The sequence below is a fragment of the Gracilinanus agilis genome, chromosome 4 (assembly GCF_016433145.1).
Source record: "Gracilinanus agilis isolate LMUSP501 chromosome 4, AgileGrace, whole genome shotgun sequence".
NCBI classification, from domain to species: Eukaryota; Metazoa; Chordata; class Mammalia; order Didelphimorphia; family Didelphidae; genus Gracilinanus; species Gracilinanus agilis.
The window spans coordinates 393,104,115-393,121,359 of record NC_058133.1 but is presented as its reverse complement, the minus strand read 5'-3'; the positions used below and the strand labels follow the sequence as shown (position 1 = coordinate 393,121,359).

Sequence of the window (17,245 nt, the reverse complement as noted above, 5' to 3'; positions counted from 1 at the left end):
TTTACTGATTTGCCTTATTTCAATGTATTCTGTTTAGTGATTTAGAAAGAAATGTTTGAGTACTTGCTGTTTATACAAAATTCCAAAGGGAAACAATACTGGTCTGCTGGATCTTCAAAAATATAGGAAAAAAAGCATTTAATTTTTTTTAAAAATTCTGTGTTAAGATATTTAATAACTGATTATAATTTATTACCTAATAATTTAGGTAAAACTGTCATTTATATAAAATTATTTTAGTTGGGTGAAATCCAACAAGAATATGCTCAGTGACTAAAGATGCACTTGGTGCTGCTCCCAACTGTTGTACCACAACAAAAATAGGTCCTTCTCCCATTCATGAAGAGTTTCATGTAGAGGAATGGTAAATCCCAACTCATTCTGAAGTGTTCTGAAAACCATAATGCTTCTCCAGAAGAGTCTCACATGACCAGTGTCCTGGTGGAGAATGCATTTATATATTTCCGACCCTGATCGGAGGCCATCATTTGATCCTCTGTCTTCCCACAGGACACAGATTCCCAGGCATTACTAAGATGCTGTGAGAGAAAGAAGATGACAAAGCTTTACTTTTCTTCTCTTTGAGATCATCAGTCTAGCACTTTAAAGAGAAAATGTATTACTGACAATATAATATGCATTATTTAGATACTTCATCATTCTGGTTATATCTCTATAACAAAAAGTAGACCACAGGATTCTTAACCACCTTAAATATCAAAGAAGATACAAAGATTGTGATGCATCTGTTTTATATGTGTTCACATATGTCATAAACATGTACATATAATATATATATGCACGTGTATACACAGAATGTGTGTATGTATATGTACTACACATATATATTCTGGTTCCCTATACCATACATGAAGGAGAATTCTTTTTAGAGGGGAAAGAGAAATATATATGTGTGTGTGTGTCCAGATTTCTTTCTGGAGCAGGTAGGGAACCACACCAAAAATTTATGCAGAAAACAACCAAGTCTTCATAAATCAAGACTTTCCAGGGATTTTGTTGTTATTGTTCCCAAGTCATAAAATCCAGTGGGAGAAAGAAATCAAATGATATTCCAGTCAAGTGTTATTAAGGGCTGCACACGTATTTAGTCACTAGGTAAATTTATCATTGCCTTGAGCTGTGTGGAGTGTAAAATTTGCAGTCGTGCTGGAATTTAGTAACACCTCCTAAATACATTATATCTTTTCTTTCAGTTAATTTAAACCTCATTTTTACCACCATAGTTTGTTATCTAATTGCACAGCTGTTTCTATTTATTATGTAGCAGAAGTCACAACTTGTTTCACATCTGCAGTGTTGCTTAGCATCAACGAATATAAATCTTAGTTGAGAACAGAAGAGTGTTCACAAACACTCAAATTTCACTCCCCATAGTAGGAAGGAGAGTAGGGTTTAGAGCTAGAAATACACAACAATCTTGGAAATCATCTAGTACAATCTCTATTTTACAGATGAAAAAAAAATGAGGCTGGAAGGGGAAGTGATTTGCCTAAGATAATACAAATTTTTAGAGATTATTATAAGTCATTTAAAAATGCTAATCCTTGTAAACCAAATAAAAGCCATGTAAGAGCAACCTAACTCAAATAAAACTTATTAGGGGACTTATGTGTGTGTGCTAGGCATTATAGGAGGGGGAAAAAACTGACCTTGAAGAGGCAATGTTTGTACAATGGAATGAAGAATCAGTTTTGGAAAAGATGACTTAAATTCAAATTCTACTGCTTTCTGCCTGTGCACACTTGGGCGAATCATTTAACTTCCTTGGACCTTAGTTTCTTCATCTGAAAATGAGGGGTTCAGACTAGGTAGTATCAAAGTCCCAATCAGATCTAGAACTATGATCCCATGAGTTTAAAATTTGGTAAGAGAAATATGAATAATAACATAGTAATAGCTAACATTTATAAAGTGCCCTGAGTTTTGCAAAATGCTGCACTGATTATCTCATTTTGTCTTCACAACAATCCTGAAAAGCAAATACTATTATCATTACCATCAGTAAACTGAGGCAGACTTAGCAGTTAAGTGTTTTGCCCAAGTTCATATAAATTGTACCTTTGACTAGATCTGAAAATCAGGACTGACTCTAGGTCCAAAGCTCCACTGCACCACATAAAGCATTAAGTAATAAACAACAGTATCTCAATACATATTGCAAATATGGCAGAAATTTTAAGAGAGATCATTTGGGATAGAAACAGCGAGGAAAAATTTTCTGGAGGGGATAGAACTTGAAATGGGCAGCCATAGGGAAGCAGAGGGGAGGTAGGTGGGCATTCTAGTCCCAGAAAAGGAAGCATAAGCATAGTCATGAGTGTGAAAATTAACATGGCAATTTGGGAGGTTGAGGACAATGAAAAGGCAAGGAAGACTAGAGCAAAAAGTTGGGGAGTAGTGGCAGATAGAATATCATAGACAGGATAGGACAGGGCACAAGAACTGGGACCAGGCACAAGAATTTAGACTAGATACAATAAGAAATGGGAAACTTTAACATAATGGGAGCAAATTTTGAGGAAGATCAGTCTGGCTATGATATTTCCTAATCAGGCTGCTGAAATTTGTTCTGGAAGGTAACCAAAGTTTGGCTGCTCTGAGCTTCTGACTTTTTAAAACACTCAACAAATATAAAACATCAATTGGGATCCTCATTTAATTTGCATCCTGATCTAACCTATAATCTCATCTCAAGTATAAATAATATAGCTTGAAATATGTAGGTTTCATTCTGGAAGCAGAAAGTCTCAACAAATAATTTGTAATGCTACACAGCAAGGCAGATTTATCTTGATATTTTCTGGAACATCATGTATCCTGAAAAGGCTAAAGATGACAGAAGTCATGTGCTGAATCTAATGCCAAATCATATTTGTTGGTTTCCTGAAGAAATTGCTCTCTTTAGGATAGCTCAAAACAAGGATTTCCCTCTCCATCTGCTTAGTTGAAAGAGAACAATATTTCTAGAAAGCTTGTTGTATGCCACAATACTTTGGAATCTTCTGAATTTTTAAAAAAAGAACTTCAAGGGGGCAGCTAGATGAGGCTCAGTGGATTGAGACCCAGGCTGAGAGATGGAAAGTTCTGGGTTCAAACCTGGCCTCTGACATTTTTTCACTATGTGACCCTGGGCTGGACAAGTCACATAACCTCCCTTGCCTAGCCCTTACTGCTCTTTTGCCTTAGAACCAATATACAATGTTTATTCTAAGTCAGAAGGTAAGAGATAAAAAAACAAAAACAAAAACAAAAACACTTCCAAATGTCCATGTTGTTTCAATGTGAATATTTCAAGTCACACTGAATCTAAATTTACAATTTAGATTTCATCTATACAACAGCATAGTACATAAAACTCAGGACTATAATGGCCATAATTTCTTTTTAAAAGGCAGTTTCTTTTTCTTCTGTTCTATATATTTTTAAAAAGGGAAGCCTGGTAGAGTAGAAAGCCAATCTTGGAGTCAGGAAGATCTAGGTTAGCAGCCATTCTACATTTGGGGAGGGATTTTCCACAGTGAACCCCCAGCAGATACTCTTCCTCTACCACACATAAAATAAATGATTTACTCATATGAGTTAATTTGATATAGATTTCTCACAAGCTACTTTCAATGTTTCGTTTTTTTTGGTAGACTACAATTTTGTCACAAGTCAAGTTTTTAAACAAGAAACGCAAACCTCTGTTCTTGCATGAACATTTGGCATTTGTAGCTTCAGAGTTGAAGGGACCCCTTAGGGGTTACTTGGTCCAACTTTCTCTTCTTCTAGATTTAAAAAAAATTCCAAGGTCTTGAGAGGTAAATTGAATTGTTCGCAATCAGATCTACATTGTGCTATGCAAATAAACCTCCTGTTAGATTTTTTCCCCCTGAAATAGGAAAGGAAAAGGCATATGTGTATATATATATATGCATATATATATATATATATACACACACATATACATATATGTATGTATTTATGTATGTATGCCTACTATGCGCCAGGCACTGTGCTCAGTGCTTGACAAATATCTCATTCAGTCCTCACAACAACTCTAGAAGGTAGGTGTTTTAAATTATCCTATCCTCAAGAGAAACTTGGGCAAAATGACATTAAGTGACTTCTGAAGTATCACACAGCTAGCTTCTGAGGCAAATTTGAATTCAGGACTTCTTGACTCCAGACACAAAGATCCATCATTTAACCAATTATTTATTTACTTAGCACCTGTTATGTGCCAGGCATTGTACTAAGTACAATGCACTATTTAGTTCCCTGAATAGCAATATATCTAAGGAAACTGTTTCATAAAACCTAGATTTTCCTTTCCTCTTAGACTACTCTTTTTGAGTAGAAATTGTTTTATTCATTGCTTTTGTTTCTTAGGCTCTCAAAATGTTATCTGGAATATGTAGGAAGTTAGTAAATATTGGCAGATTGAATATTTAAAGGAAAAATTTTCAAGTCAAATCAGTAAACATTAAGTGATTACTTACTGTGTGCAAGGCACTGTGCTAAGGTTGAGGAGACAAAAGACAAAAAACAGTCCTGCCCTCAAGGAGCTCACACTCTAACTGTCCTTTGGACTAATCTATTCTGGCCTGTACTTTCTCTCTCGATGAAGAGAAACTGCCAATTTGGTAGAAAATAATACTACTTAAGACTACTAACTGTTCAATAGGACCACAGAATCAAAATGACAGAATTTTAAGGTTAGAAGGGACCTCAAAAGCCATCTCTTCCAACTACTTCACAAAAGTAATTCCTCCCTATAATATACCCAACAAGCAGGCTTATAATCTTGGAAAGAATAGCTCTAATGAGAGACCATTCACTATAGTGAATCAAGTAATAGTGTGGGTCCCACCACCACCACCAGACTTATAGTACTGCCCTCTGAGGTCAAACAACTCTAATACTTCTTCAGCATGAGACACAGCTATTGTGTCTCCAATGAGTTTTCTCTTGGTTAAATATCATTCATTCCTCATGTAGTATTGACTCAAACCCCTTTACCATGCAGGTTGCCTTTCTCTGCATGGTATCCAGCTTATCAATGTTTTTGTCACCCCTAGCTGAAGAACTGAACACAATACTCCAAATAGAATGAGATGAGAGCAGAAAAGAAAGGAAGGACTCTCTTTGTGTAGCCTATGATCCAATTAGGTTATTTGGCTATTATTTCACCCTGCTAAATCATATGGAATCTTCTCTCCACTAAAAACCTTAGATTTGTTTCAGAAAAATTGCCATCTAACCTCCATCATCTACTTGTAAAGTTGATTCTCTAAACCCAATTGAACACATTTCTAATAACAGAATGCAGACCTCAGAATTGCCAGAATTATTATCATTAATGTTTATATGAAATTATTTAAAAATAAAAATTTACTTCTACCCTACATGTCTGTCGCTGCCACTCACACCTAAATAATCATCATCCAAAAATATTTAATGACTCTTCCAGGACAATGACTCTCCCCTCCAAGAACATGACTGAGGAATGAAATATGAACATAAACATATGTATACAGATACATCATATACATGTTTGTATAGGTCTTTTACTACTCAATAATCAACTTATTCTAGATAGAACATAATCCTATTGAATTCATGTATCAGATTCCAACAAAAGGCAATGTCCTTTAAGCTTTGAAATTCAGAGAGCACATGAGGTCAGCTAAAGAGGTTTGCTTTAGTCTTGATAACTCAATCTTTACATAACATGATGACACATAATCATAGAAGCTACTTTGTGAAGGAACAAAGGTGAAGAGGATGAGAGGGAAAGCTGGTTTCTTGTTGTTGTTGTTCGGGGAAGGGAGTGTAGTACAGTGGGAGAACACCATATGATTTCTCTTGACAAGATGGCAGCATTGAGTGAAAAAGATGATCAGAGTGACAGACACGTAAATATATTGCCTTCCCAGACAAGTAGAACTAAAGGAAAAGCAGAATGTTAAATGTTTAGCTATAGAAAAATAAATTCACATTTCAACAATTGAAATGTAACTGTGGCAGACACCATCTTGTTTTCTTCTTTCAGATCTCATTTTTAACCTGAAACCTTTGGAATCCAATATTGCATTTCAAGAAGTCAGTGAGAATTCTGACAAACTAAAGATAGTTGCAGGGAAGGAGTCTTTGTGTATAAAAGAAATATCATTTAATACTATGACATACATTTTTATGTGCTCCTGTTATTCCTTTTTTCCTGATACATTTTCATTACACTTACACTAGAATTATTAATAAGAATTTTGGATACGAATGTCACTCTAATTATTGACTCATAGTGTAATTTCCAAGTTGTCATTCTCCTTAGTTCATTTTTACATTAAAAATCTGACTAGCATATCCTTCTCCTGGCAGCCAAGTCATCTTACTTATCCTGTAACGTGTATTTAACTGCCTCTGGGCAGAAGAGAAATGTAAACAATCTTGTCAAAGTTTTAAATGGGATATCCTGGTAAAGTACATTAAATAAATACTTGGACCCCATGTAGAAACCAGAACAGTAGGACAAGAGAAGGCTATGTGCAAAGGTGGTTTTCTTCAAGAACTAGTTTTTCTTCACATTCTTATCCAGAATAGGAATTGTTTTTATTGTTCCATATTTATCCTACTTTTTAAATGTTGTTATATCTACTCAACGGTCTTATATGATAGAAGCTGAGAATTTGTATTAGAAATAGCCTAAGCAATCATATTCTCCATATCCTGAAATCTTAATGGATTGTGAATAAAAATAAATGATATACACACCATATCGATAAGCCAGGTAGGGATGAGACCTATGATTTCATTGATATAGGGAACTTCTCGGGCAAAGAAACTTATTCTACCAATACAAGTTGGCATGTTCTCAGTGACTTTTAACCTTTGAGAGTTGTCCAGAGAGCAATGAGTACTTAAGAAATTTTCTCAGTCACAAAGTTAGGTTATAGCAGATGTGGGACTTGGTTCTAGATCTTCCTGGCTTCGAGGCCAGCTCTCATTCTATTCTGCTACTGACTTCTCATGCATATGTATATATGAAAGCTAATTCATTTTACCATTAGCTGGAAAACAAAACTAGTCATTTATTTATTTATGTGTTTGGCCAAACTACTCTTAAGAAATGCTAATGTTATCCAAAAAGGAAAAAAAAGTAGTGGATGAAAGAACAGTTAAGTCAGAGGAAAGAACAGTAATGTGGATTAAGTACTTATTCTATTCAACCTATCTAAAAATAACATCTTTAGAACTTAATATTTGTGATATTAGAGTTACCCCCCAAAAGATGTATGGGTCATAAGAGAATAAATGATACTAAAGAAATTCTAATCATGGGGAAAGATATTTTCTTCATGATAAAGCTCAGTAGTTCTTTAACTGTTCCCATATAATATATCCCCCCCCCCGCCCCAACTGCCCCTTCTACTCCATTGAAACTCACTTCTTCCATTGCCAAACCTAGAGTAACCAGTTGCTGTGCTGCTCAGGGAAAAAAACATTAAAAGTTTTTGGTTGTTTTGTTTGCTTGTTTTTTTTTGAGAGGGAGTAGTGGTACAGAGAGATGTAGATGAGTCCACAGATGCATTTCTTTTTCACTCAATCCTATTTTCACAATCACTAGTTACACTAAATTCTTCTTTGATGAAGGGGAGTGCTTTTGATGCCTTCTAGAAACAGCAGCTTTTATTGTCTTATTTCTAAAAAATTTATCATAATGTAAGCTACCTATCCTCTCTTCTCTTGTATCATCATTACTCAGAAAGACAGCAAGTTCTTCCACCAGTCACTTTGCTAGTTCCAGCTTAATAAACAAAAATGAATTAAAGGTCCCAGTTGTTCTAATTCAAGTCTACCTTGCCAAATCTGGAGAATATTCATTCCCAGAATGTTTATTTGCTCAAAGTGTCATTAAATAAAAACCAAGTCATTATCTCTTGTTAAGATTGCCTAGAGCAGGGTGTCCTGACTGAACTCCAATCCCTTTCCTTCTTTAATTAGTCATTCTTAATTAAACTCAAAAGCTATAGCATACACATTTAATATAGATAATATATTGGCATAGGTCACTGAAATATTAATGATACCAAAGAGAATTTTTGTCAGGTGAAGTGGGAACAAATGATCAACACTGAGAACCTCCTAGATGAAGAGAAAAAGGAAATTAAACACATCTGAACAAAGGATGTCAAACTATCTTAGGGAGGCTATCTTGTTACTGCACAACAGTGGGAAGATGGAAAAATCAATCAACCAGCATAAACCAATCAACCAACTGAGCTTAATTAATTGACTGTTTCTGTCCATTGAGTCGACTAAATCAATCATATCTTAGCATTCTATACACTCCTTTTTAAGGATAATTATATGTGCTGCAGGAGAGCACCATTTTTAATACTAAAAGAGGGAAAGAATACATGATGGGAACTGAAAATGTCACTTCCCTGCTCTGTGGAGAAGTTTTCTCATCTGTAAAATGAGGGGGTCAGACTAGATAATGTCTAAGATCTCTTCCAGATCTAAATCCTTTGGTACTCTAAAAGCCACTGAGTCACTGGTGATGTTCTCATATAGAGAAAAGAAGGCCCATTTTTAATGTTGTGAGCTCACTTAGGCAAGACATTCTATCTGGGCATCAGTTTCATTCACTATAAAAGGAAGAGTTAGACTAACTAATCTCTAAGATTTGTTGGAACTCTAAATCTATGATCTCCCTCTCCCTCCTCTTCCCTTTTATTCTAATAAGTAGACAGTCTCTCAGCCTTATTTACCTATAAATGCTTCTATGGTATACTACCAAGAGTACTATCTTAATTTTCTCTATACTGTTATAAAGTGTTTAAATGTTTACTGAACCATTTAAAAATGGATAAACTAATACAAATAATTTAAATACATACTGATGAATGGCATAATATATACTAAAAAATTAGGAAAATCTAAAGCAGAGTGGTGATTGCTGTCAGTAGTACTCTAAAACTCTTGGGTAAAATCTTTATATAAACTAGCTAGGAAACTTGCTTAAATTAAACTCACTGTTTAAAAAAATTTAAGTTAGTGAAAAACCAACAAGTCAGGAAATTCAAATTTAAGGCTGTCATTCTGTGGTTACAAAAAAAAAAGAGGAAAGTGAGTGAGTTAAGTGCATATGAATATATCTTTAAACCTAAGCTAAAAGAAAAATGTAGTTCAGAAGATTTCTAACTTAAGTGTGGTTCAATGCTCTGGAATGAAAAACCCCATCTAACCAAGAAATATTTATTAATTCATTTATTTCTAACTTTTAAAAGATATAGTCATATGACCGAAAGTATTTTTCTCTATGAAGGGAAAACAATGAAAAACCTGCAGTTCTATTCTCTTCTTTGACTAAGAATGGCACTAGTTCAATCCCCTCCTCACTGGAAGAGATGAGTTATCCCAGAACCCTCAGATGCCCTCTCATGGTCACTCCTTGGAGGAAGGAAGGTATACAAAGGTATCAGATTGCAGGAATGTCTAGATTTAGTATGTCCTCTCCTAATCTGAAGCAAAGTCATTGCATAATTTAGGATCATCTAGGATTTAGGGATACAGGAAGAAAAGAAGCTAATGTTCACCTTTTGCTTGAAAGTGTACAAAATGCTTTACATACATTCTCTCATTTGACCCTAATAACCATTGAGTGCTATTATAATGCCCATTTTCCAGATTAGGAAACTAAGGCTGAGAGATTAAGTGTAGCCTATGGCCACACAGCCGGCAATGATCTGAGATGGAATTTGAACCCATGTCTTTCTGATTCTAAACGTAGCTTTCTTACCCCGTATAGATGATAATGTAGCTCAACAATTTGTCTAGATAGGGAAACTGAGATTCGGGCAAGTTAAGTAATTTGCCCAAGTTTATACAAGATTCAAAACTACTTATCTGACTCCAAATCCACTGCTTTTCCCACTATGCCAAGTAGTTTTATCTGTTTGTCTATAGTGGCTCTGACCCAACCACACCCTCTTTTTACTCCATGTTCAAGACATTCTGACAACAATCTTATGACAGTGTGTTCCCTTTTCCAATTCAGATATGAGGGGTGAGGGGGGGCTTCAACACTGAATGCATAATTTGTAATGTAGAACAGGCATACAAACATTATAAAGATGAAAAACTCAAGTTTAAGAAATTTCCCAGAATATTTTTTATTATTAAAGTACCCAGATTAGCTTTCACAGTTTGAGATTAGAGCAAGCATTTTTTTAAAGCGCAACCTTATTTTATGTATTAATTATTTGAAAAAAAGCTATTCTTTTATTCAGAATTATTAATGACTTAAGAATGGTTGGGGAAAATTTTATTAAAATCATTGTTTCATACAGATTTAATTTTTATAGGTGTGTGTTCAATGAATTTTATATGTACATGTATATGCCAATTACCACACATACATACATCTAAAATACATATTATAAAGCAACTCTTTGGCCCACTATTTCAGTTTTTAAATAGATATTTTGCTTTGCCTAAAAGGCTAATATGAGGTTAAACCAAGAAAAATTAGGCAGGAACTGTAATCACATAACTTGTCAAAATAGATGCATCTTCAATATAATTTTTGATCATTTGAACCATTTTATTCTTTAAAGTACCTGCTTTATTAGTATTAACAACTAACATTTATTATTTATACTTTATGCAACTTACATATGTAAAACTTGACAAATATATGCAACAGTAGTTTTTTAGGCATTTAGTGTAATTTTTGGAGGTACGATGTGAATTTGAAAATCAACTGCCTTATGCCCTATTAGTGATTCATATCTTAATTAAATTTAATTCAATAAGCATTTGATGGTTTTAAGAAATTAAAAAAGTTTCTTTTCAGAAAACTTCCAAAAAAAAGAAACTTCAAAATATCTTTGGAAATTACATTTAGATGATTTGAATAAAAATTCTATGTCAGTCAATCAGTCAATTAACATTTTTTAGGCATCTACTATGTACCAGGCACAGTACTAATAAACCCTGGTCTAAGTGACAATTCTTTGATACCATTTTGCTGTCTCATTTATTTTCAATATAAATTTTTTAAAGTTGTATAGATTATTCAAGACACAATCTGAAATTAAAATATTCAGACACTGTTCTCCTAACACCAAATGCTGTTCTAATATGTGAATATGACAGAAGAAGCATTTGTAAAGTTTAGGCTTAAATGAATACACTAATTGCTTATTGAGACTTTTAAACTTGGCATGTTTAAAACAAAATGCATTGTTGTTATAAGAAAAGTAGTTTTACATAGATCTAAAGGACTTTTAAAATAAAAAATTATGACTTTGCTTGAAGCAATTTTAAATGTTTAACACATAAGAATTTGGGATTCATTTTAGCAATAAGATTTCTAGACTACAGCAATATACTAAAAGAAAAGTAAAGATCTGATAGATATCCAATTTAATCATTATAAATAACAGACTCTATGATTCAGGCCAGATAAGATGAGACAACTAAGACCTTAAAATGTATTTACTTTTGTTTTGGATTAGACAGAATTTGAATTATCTAATTTGGTGGTCTATACTGATTAGTAAACTGGCATATAATGAAACCTATTCTCACACAACTTTGTACACATAATTTAAGTGACAAGTAAATTGGAGTTTACAAACTTTAATCCTAGGTGTAATTTGTTTACTAACTCCAATTCTAGACAGAGTATTTTAGATATGAATCATCAATGGATTTGACCAAATAAAATTGTTGTTTAATTTTTGGCTTAAAAATAATTATAATTTCTATTAATTAAAATTTAAGAATTTACTGAAAACTTTTCTATATTGCAAAAGGCCTATCAATATTTTAAAAATAAAGTTAAATATAATCTATGGATGCTTTGCTGCTTTTCCAGGAATCTTGAAAATTATTCAAATCCTATACAATCATTTAAAAAGTAATAGGTGGTATATGAAATAATGAGCAGAAGTTTCAGAAAAATCTAGAAGTCTTATATGAACTGATGCAAAGTGAATTAAAAAGAACCAGAGCATTGTACACTGTAATTATAATATTTTAATGACTCTCAACTGTGAAAGACTTGGCTATTCTGATTAGACAAGATCTAAGACAATTTCAAAGGACCCATAATGGAAAATGCAATCCACCTCCAGAGATAGCTAATTAACTCTGAGTACAGATTGAAATGTAGTTTTTCAATTTTCTTTATTTTTCTTGTTTTTTAATTTTTTTTCAACATGGCTAATATGGAAATGTTTTCCATAAATTCAAATGCATAATCAATATCATATTGATTGCCTTCTCAAGGCAAAGGGAGAGGGAGAAGGGAGAATTTGGAAATAAAAATTTTAAAAATAAAAGTTAAATTTCTGATATCATTGGAAAATAATGAAATAAATACATATTTTTAAAAGTAGTAACTCAATTTTCTGTAAGAAGTGAAGGGAGACATGGCAATGATAATCCCCCCCACCCCACAAACAAGTAACCTAAAAGCCATTTTTGCTTGAATTTCGATATATTACAGAGTCCTCAGCTTTGACATTATATTTTAAAAAATTAATTGATCTTACAATTCCTTTTTCCCCATATAAACAGTAATATAAATGTTGGTCAGGTTCCTAGACTAATCCAGGAAAGCCTATTTAACCCATAATAAGGTAAGAAACACTACAATAGTAGTAACCTATATTCTGTTCTGAACCAGAGGGTCATGTAGTACAGGAGGGAAAGGGAGAAAAGGGAAGTTTTTCCTTTAATATTCTGTTTCAAGTCTCAAATGTTGACAAAATATTCAGACCTTTCCTACTCTGGTCCCCAAACATATTCCATTCTCTAATGCTTGGCCATGCTCCCATGCTTGGGCCAGAATGGGAGAGAATGTAGGGGAGAGAGAGAGAGAGAGTTCAAATACTATAACATTCAGATTTCAATAGATTTTGAAATTAATCAACTGAAAAAATACTGAAGTATCTCAGCCTCCCAAGGGACTCCTCTCTTGATCGAAACTCCCATTCGCTTAGTGCTGTTGAATTTTTGCTAGGAGTTAGTAGAAAGTCAAGCTGACATAACTAATTTATACAAACGTAGGAATGACTGATGACCTCATAATTCTCCTAAGAGGGTTCTCATTTTTTTAAAAAAAAGTATTATTCTTAATCCAAGTGAATTTCTAATTGGTAGAATTTCAAGTAGTACTGTTTATTATGAAAAAACATGAAGTGAAAGGAACGTATTTTTGAATTGACAAATGGGAAAAGATTGTGAAGGGGGCCAGAAAATAGTCCTCTAGTTCTGGTTAAGTGTATAGATTTTTTTTTCTTTTTCACATTCTTCCACTAAACAAGAGGTTAGATAATATAATGTTCAGATTTCAAATAGAGTTTGAAATTATCCACATAGAAAATTGAAATATTCCTAGATTATCTCTCCTGAACTTTGCTTTTCATGGTCTCTTCCTTTCCTATATTTTTTTCAGCCCGTAGTGTCTTTAAAAGTGATGTTTGGTTTTTTAAAACAGGTCCCATTGCAACAGAAATTCTAGTGTTGTTTTGGAAAAGTCAGAGTCATTTATCTGTATGGGCCATTTTTCTTTAACAACTCAGATTATCTATAAAATTGTTTGGTAGTAATTTTGCCTTCCTAATGATTTCTTTTAGAAAAATTTGTATTTACTTTGCATACACTGACCAGTCACTGGAGAATGGAAATATACAGACTTACAGGACATTAAAAGATGCCAATAAGGGCATCATTGGGAATTGACTTTTCTTTTTTCCTGGGAATCAGAGACATTAGAGTTATTTTCCAGTTGGTTTATTTCAAAATCTATTGAAATTTGAATGTTATAGTACCTGAACTCTATATGAAAAAGTATGAGAAAGGGAAAGTTTTGAAAGAAACTGTCAAAGAAGAAGCTTTACTTCATTTCTCCAACATGTCATAAAAAATCAGGACCCAGATTTTTTCTTGAAACCCTTACATTCTGCCTTGGAATCAATACTGTGTATTGATTCCCTGGCAGGAGAGTGGTAAGGGCTAGGCAATGGGGGTTAAGTGACTTGCCCAGGGTCACACAGCTAGGAAGTATCTGAGACCAGCTTTGAACCTGGGAACCTGGGGGTCTCTAGGCCTGGCTCTCAATCCACTGAGCCACCCAGCTGTTCCAGGGACCCAGATATTGATAACATGTAACACATAATCTTATTCTTAGGTCAACACACCAGAGCAATACTGATTCATTCTTCTATTAGGACTCATTTGAGAGGCTATGTGTTCTCCATGGTTATTCAGCCTTATACAAGTATCAGTGAGGTTTAAAGGTCTTTTTTCAAACCAGATTGTTTTTTAGAGTATCCCTTAACTAAATATAATACATGGCAAAAAAAACACAAAACTGGACAGTAAGTTTTTCAGTGAAAATATAAAAAGGTAGTAAAGCTAGCATGGAAATTACCTGCAAAGGGCTAGCCAAGGATCTATTTCTAGGTACTGTAAACGTTTTGAGAACATCATCTTCTGACACTGGCATCATTAAAACAGAGCTTGTAAGAAGATTCTAAAAAAGAAAAGAAAATGTGATGTTTATAAGATTAGATAATATACCATTGAAATGAGAATGTAAAACAGGATTCTAGCATTTTTAGAGAATAGCCCACTATGAACTCCATTGGAGAAGGCATGCTATCTGTAACAAATTCTCTTCCTCATGAACTAGATAGAGATCTGAACTAGCTGACATATCTATAATGTCCTTTTCAGTGTTAAATCCTATGATTTGTGAATATAGGGAAAAAAATCTCAATATGACACTTCCAATAATATTTCTTTAATGAAGAGTTCCTAAGCTATGGAATTGGTTCACTTATTACTTGCCACTTCATTCTTGCCATTGGTATGCTGGAGCTAGTTTTTTCTGGCTCATGAGAGCCGATTGTTAAATTTTCAGTGAGTATTTGTACCTTCAAAATTAGCAAATGGTACAAATCAGGGCTTGACTTCTTCTTTTGTTGTTTGTCTAGACTTAAAATAAAAGTGTAGGAGAAAATGTTAAAAATGTAGATTCAGGGGGCAGCTGGGTAGCTCAGTGCATTGAGAACCAGGCCTAGAGACGGGAGGTCCTAGGTTCAAATCTGGCCTCAGACATTTCCAAGCAGTGTGACCCTGGGCAAGTCACTTGACCCCCATTGCCCACCCTTACCACTCTTCCACCTAGGAGCTAATACACAGAAGTTAAGGGTTTAAAAATAAATAAATAAAAATAAAATAAAAAACCCATCAAATTAAAAAAAAAAAGTAGTGATCCTAATATGTGTTTCTAATTGTTATTTCTTGGAAATAAATAAAAACTGGAGAACCAAAAATACACCCACAATGAATATTAAAACAAAATAATAGAAAATGAAAAATAAATTCTGAATTTGAACGAGATTAGTTTTTGTTACATAAACACAATGTCAGCCTCAGATGTAGCCCATTAGTAACAGGATTGAAAGCCAAAAACTATCCTAAAACAGCTGTCTGAAAAGAGAGTACATGGGCCAGGGCAAGTTTGGAAATGTGGTATATTTAGTATGTATCCAACCGAAATGCTGTCACTAGTCTTCAGCACAATAAAGAGAAACTCAAAATCTTAAATAAGAAAAATTAAGGTTTAATCGTCTGTACATACTGGCACATCTTCCATAGGAGATGCCTGTGTGAATAGCTGAGTGTTTAAGTTCTCCCCTTCCCAATGATTGGAGCAGAAGAAATTTCCTGCTTTCGCAGTTGGAGATTCCACCTAGAAGTAAAAAGGAAGGATTCATTTTCTAAATGCTTTTCCTTGTGAAACAGAGAGAAATAAATGAATTTATGAACAAATTTTCAAATTTCTCCCTCATTGATGTCAAGAGCCCAAGCATGCATATCCATAAACTCCAATTCCTCGGTTCAGAAGCATTTTCTTTCCCACTCTAAAATGTTTTGGCACGTGAAAAGTCAGCCTTTGCCTTTCATGTGTAAATTATAGAAAGCATTACTTTTATTACTTATTTTTTTACCTAAATCTCAATTTCCCAAATTTTTTTATGTCCTTGGCAGCTGGGAATAAATGAAGAAAAACTTCTTAGGACAGAATTGGAAGGCATGTACGGCTTTTCTTCCTTTCCCTATTTCTTTCCCTATGTCTACTAAAATCCCACTGATGCCTTACTGCAGTACAAAAACAAGCTTAAACTTTTAAAAATATACCACCTGGCTGTGTGACAGACTGTGTCTGTTGTCTAAAAGTCATAGAGCAAAGGTTAGAGAGGCTTGTTAGCAGAGTTTTGGCCAATGTGGGGAATTGTTTTGATCATGGAATAATAACAAAAAAGCATTTAATAGTGCTTTAGTGTTTGCAAAATACTTTAAAAATATTATTTCATGTTATTCTCATAAAAAACCCCATGAAATAGGTGCTATTAATATCCCCATTTTGCCAGTGAGGAAACTGAGACAGAGAGAAGTCATGGAAATGCCCAGAGTAACACTGTTAATAAGTGACTGAGGCTGAATGGTCCACCATTCTACCTACTGTGCCACCTAACTGGAAACTCATGAAGACTTTATAAGCTATATAGAGGGTTGTAATCTGCATTAGTGGAGGTAGCATTCATACAAGAGAATCATGGATCCTTTATGTATTAAAATATATATTCTGACAAAGTCATCATATGGAAGTCAAAAAATGGATAGGGATGTCTGAGGAATAAAGTATGAACCATCATAGACCATCAGCAGTTTACAAAGATCTTCACTCTTCATGAGTTCCATACTGTATATCCAAATTTTTGTAGGAAAATCAAGCATTTCTCTAAGAAAAAGAAGGCCAAAAAGGCCAGTAGAAGAAATTTTTGACTACTGTGTTGTAGGCTGGCTCTCCTGGAAGACTATTTTTTGCTCACCTCTTGCTTGATCTTTTTTAACAAAGGTGGTCCATTTTCATGAAATCCTGATACAATTCCTGATTCATCAGATTCCTGTTTGATCACATCTTGTAGGTCTTCTACAAGATGAGATGGTGTCTGAGGCTAAAAAACAAGAATGATGTCAGAAGGCCAGTTCATTTTCTAATGGCAAATCCACATAACTAGAAATAATCCCCCAAACTTACTAGCATCTTCAAAGGACCATATTTTATTTCTTGTGCTGCAAGTGCATGTTTGAATGGAGTAGGAGTTCTGGGAGAGCTCTCTAATATTGACCTTTTGATAGCTGGAGTTCTAAAAAT

General features: G+C 34.0%; 1 protein-coding gene across 8 annotated transcripts in view; it reads right to left on the bottom strand.

The window, feature by feature from the left end:
- Positions 1–422: 422 nt before the first annotated feature.
- MYB (MYB proto-oncogene, transcription factor) overlaps positions 423–17,245 on the bottom strand; it is a 37,108-nt gene continuing 20,285 nt past the window's right edge. For 7 of the 8 annotated variants that reach the window (XM_044674568.1, XM_044674572.1, XM_044674571.1 and 4 more), the window contains 3 exons: positions 15,665–15,775; positions 14,450–14,551; positions 423–539 (listed from right to left, as the gene is read on the bottom strand). In XM_044674568.1, coding sequence (XP_044530503.1) covers positions 423–539; positions 14,450–14,551; positions 15,665–15,775 — 330 coding nt within the window. The remainder of the gene's footprint in view (positions 540–14,449; positions 14,552–15,664; positions 15,776–17,245) is intronic. The other variant, XM_044674575.1, reaches the window with a different exon arrangement.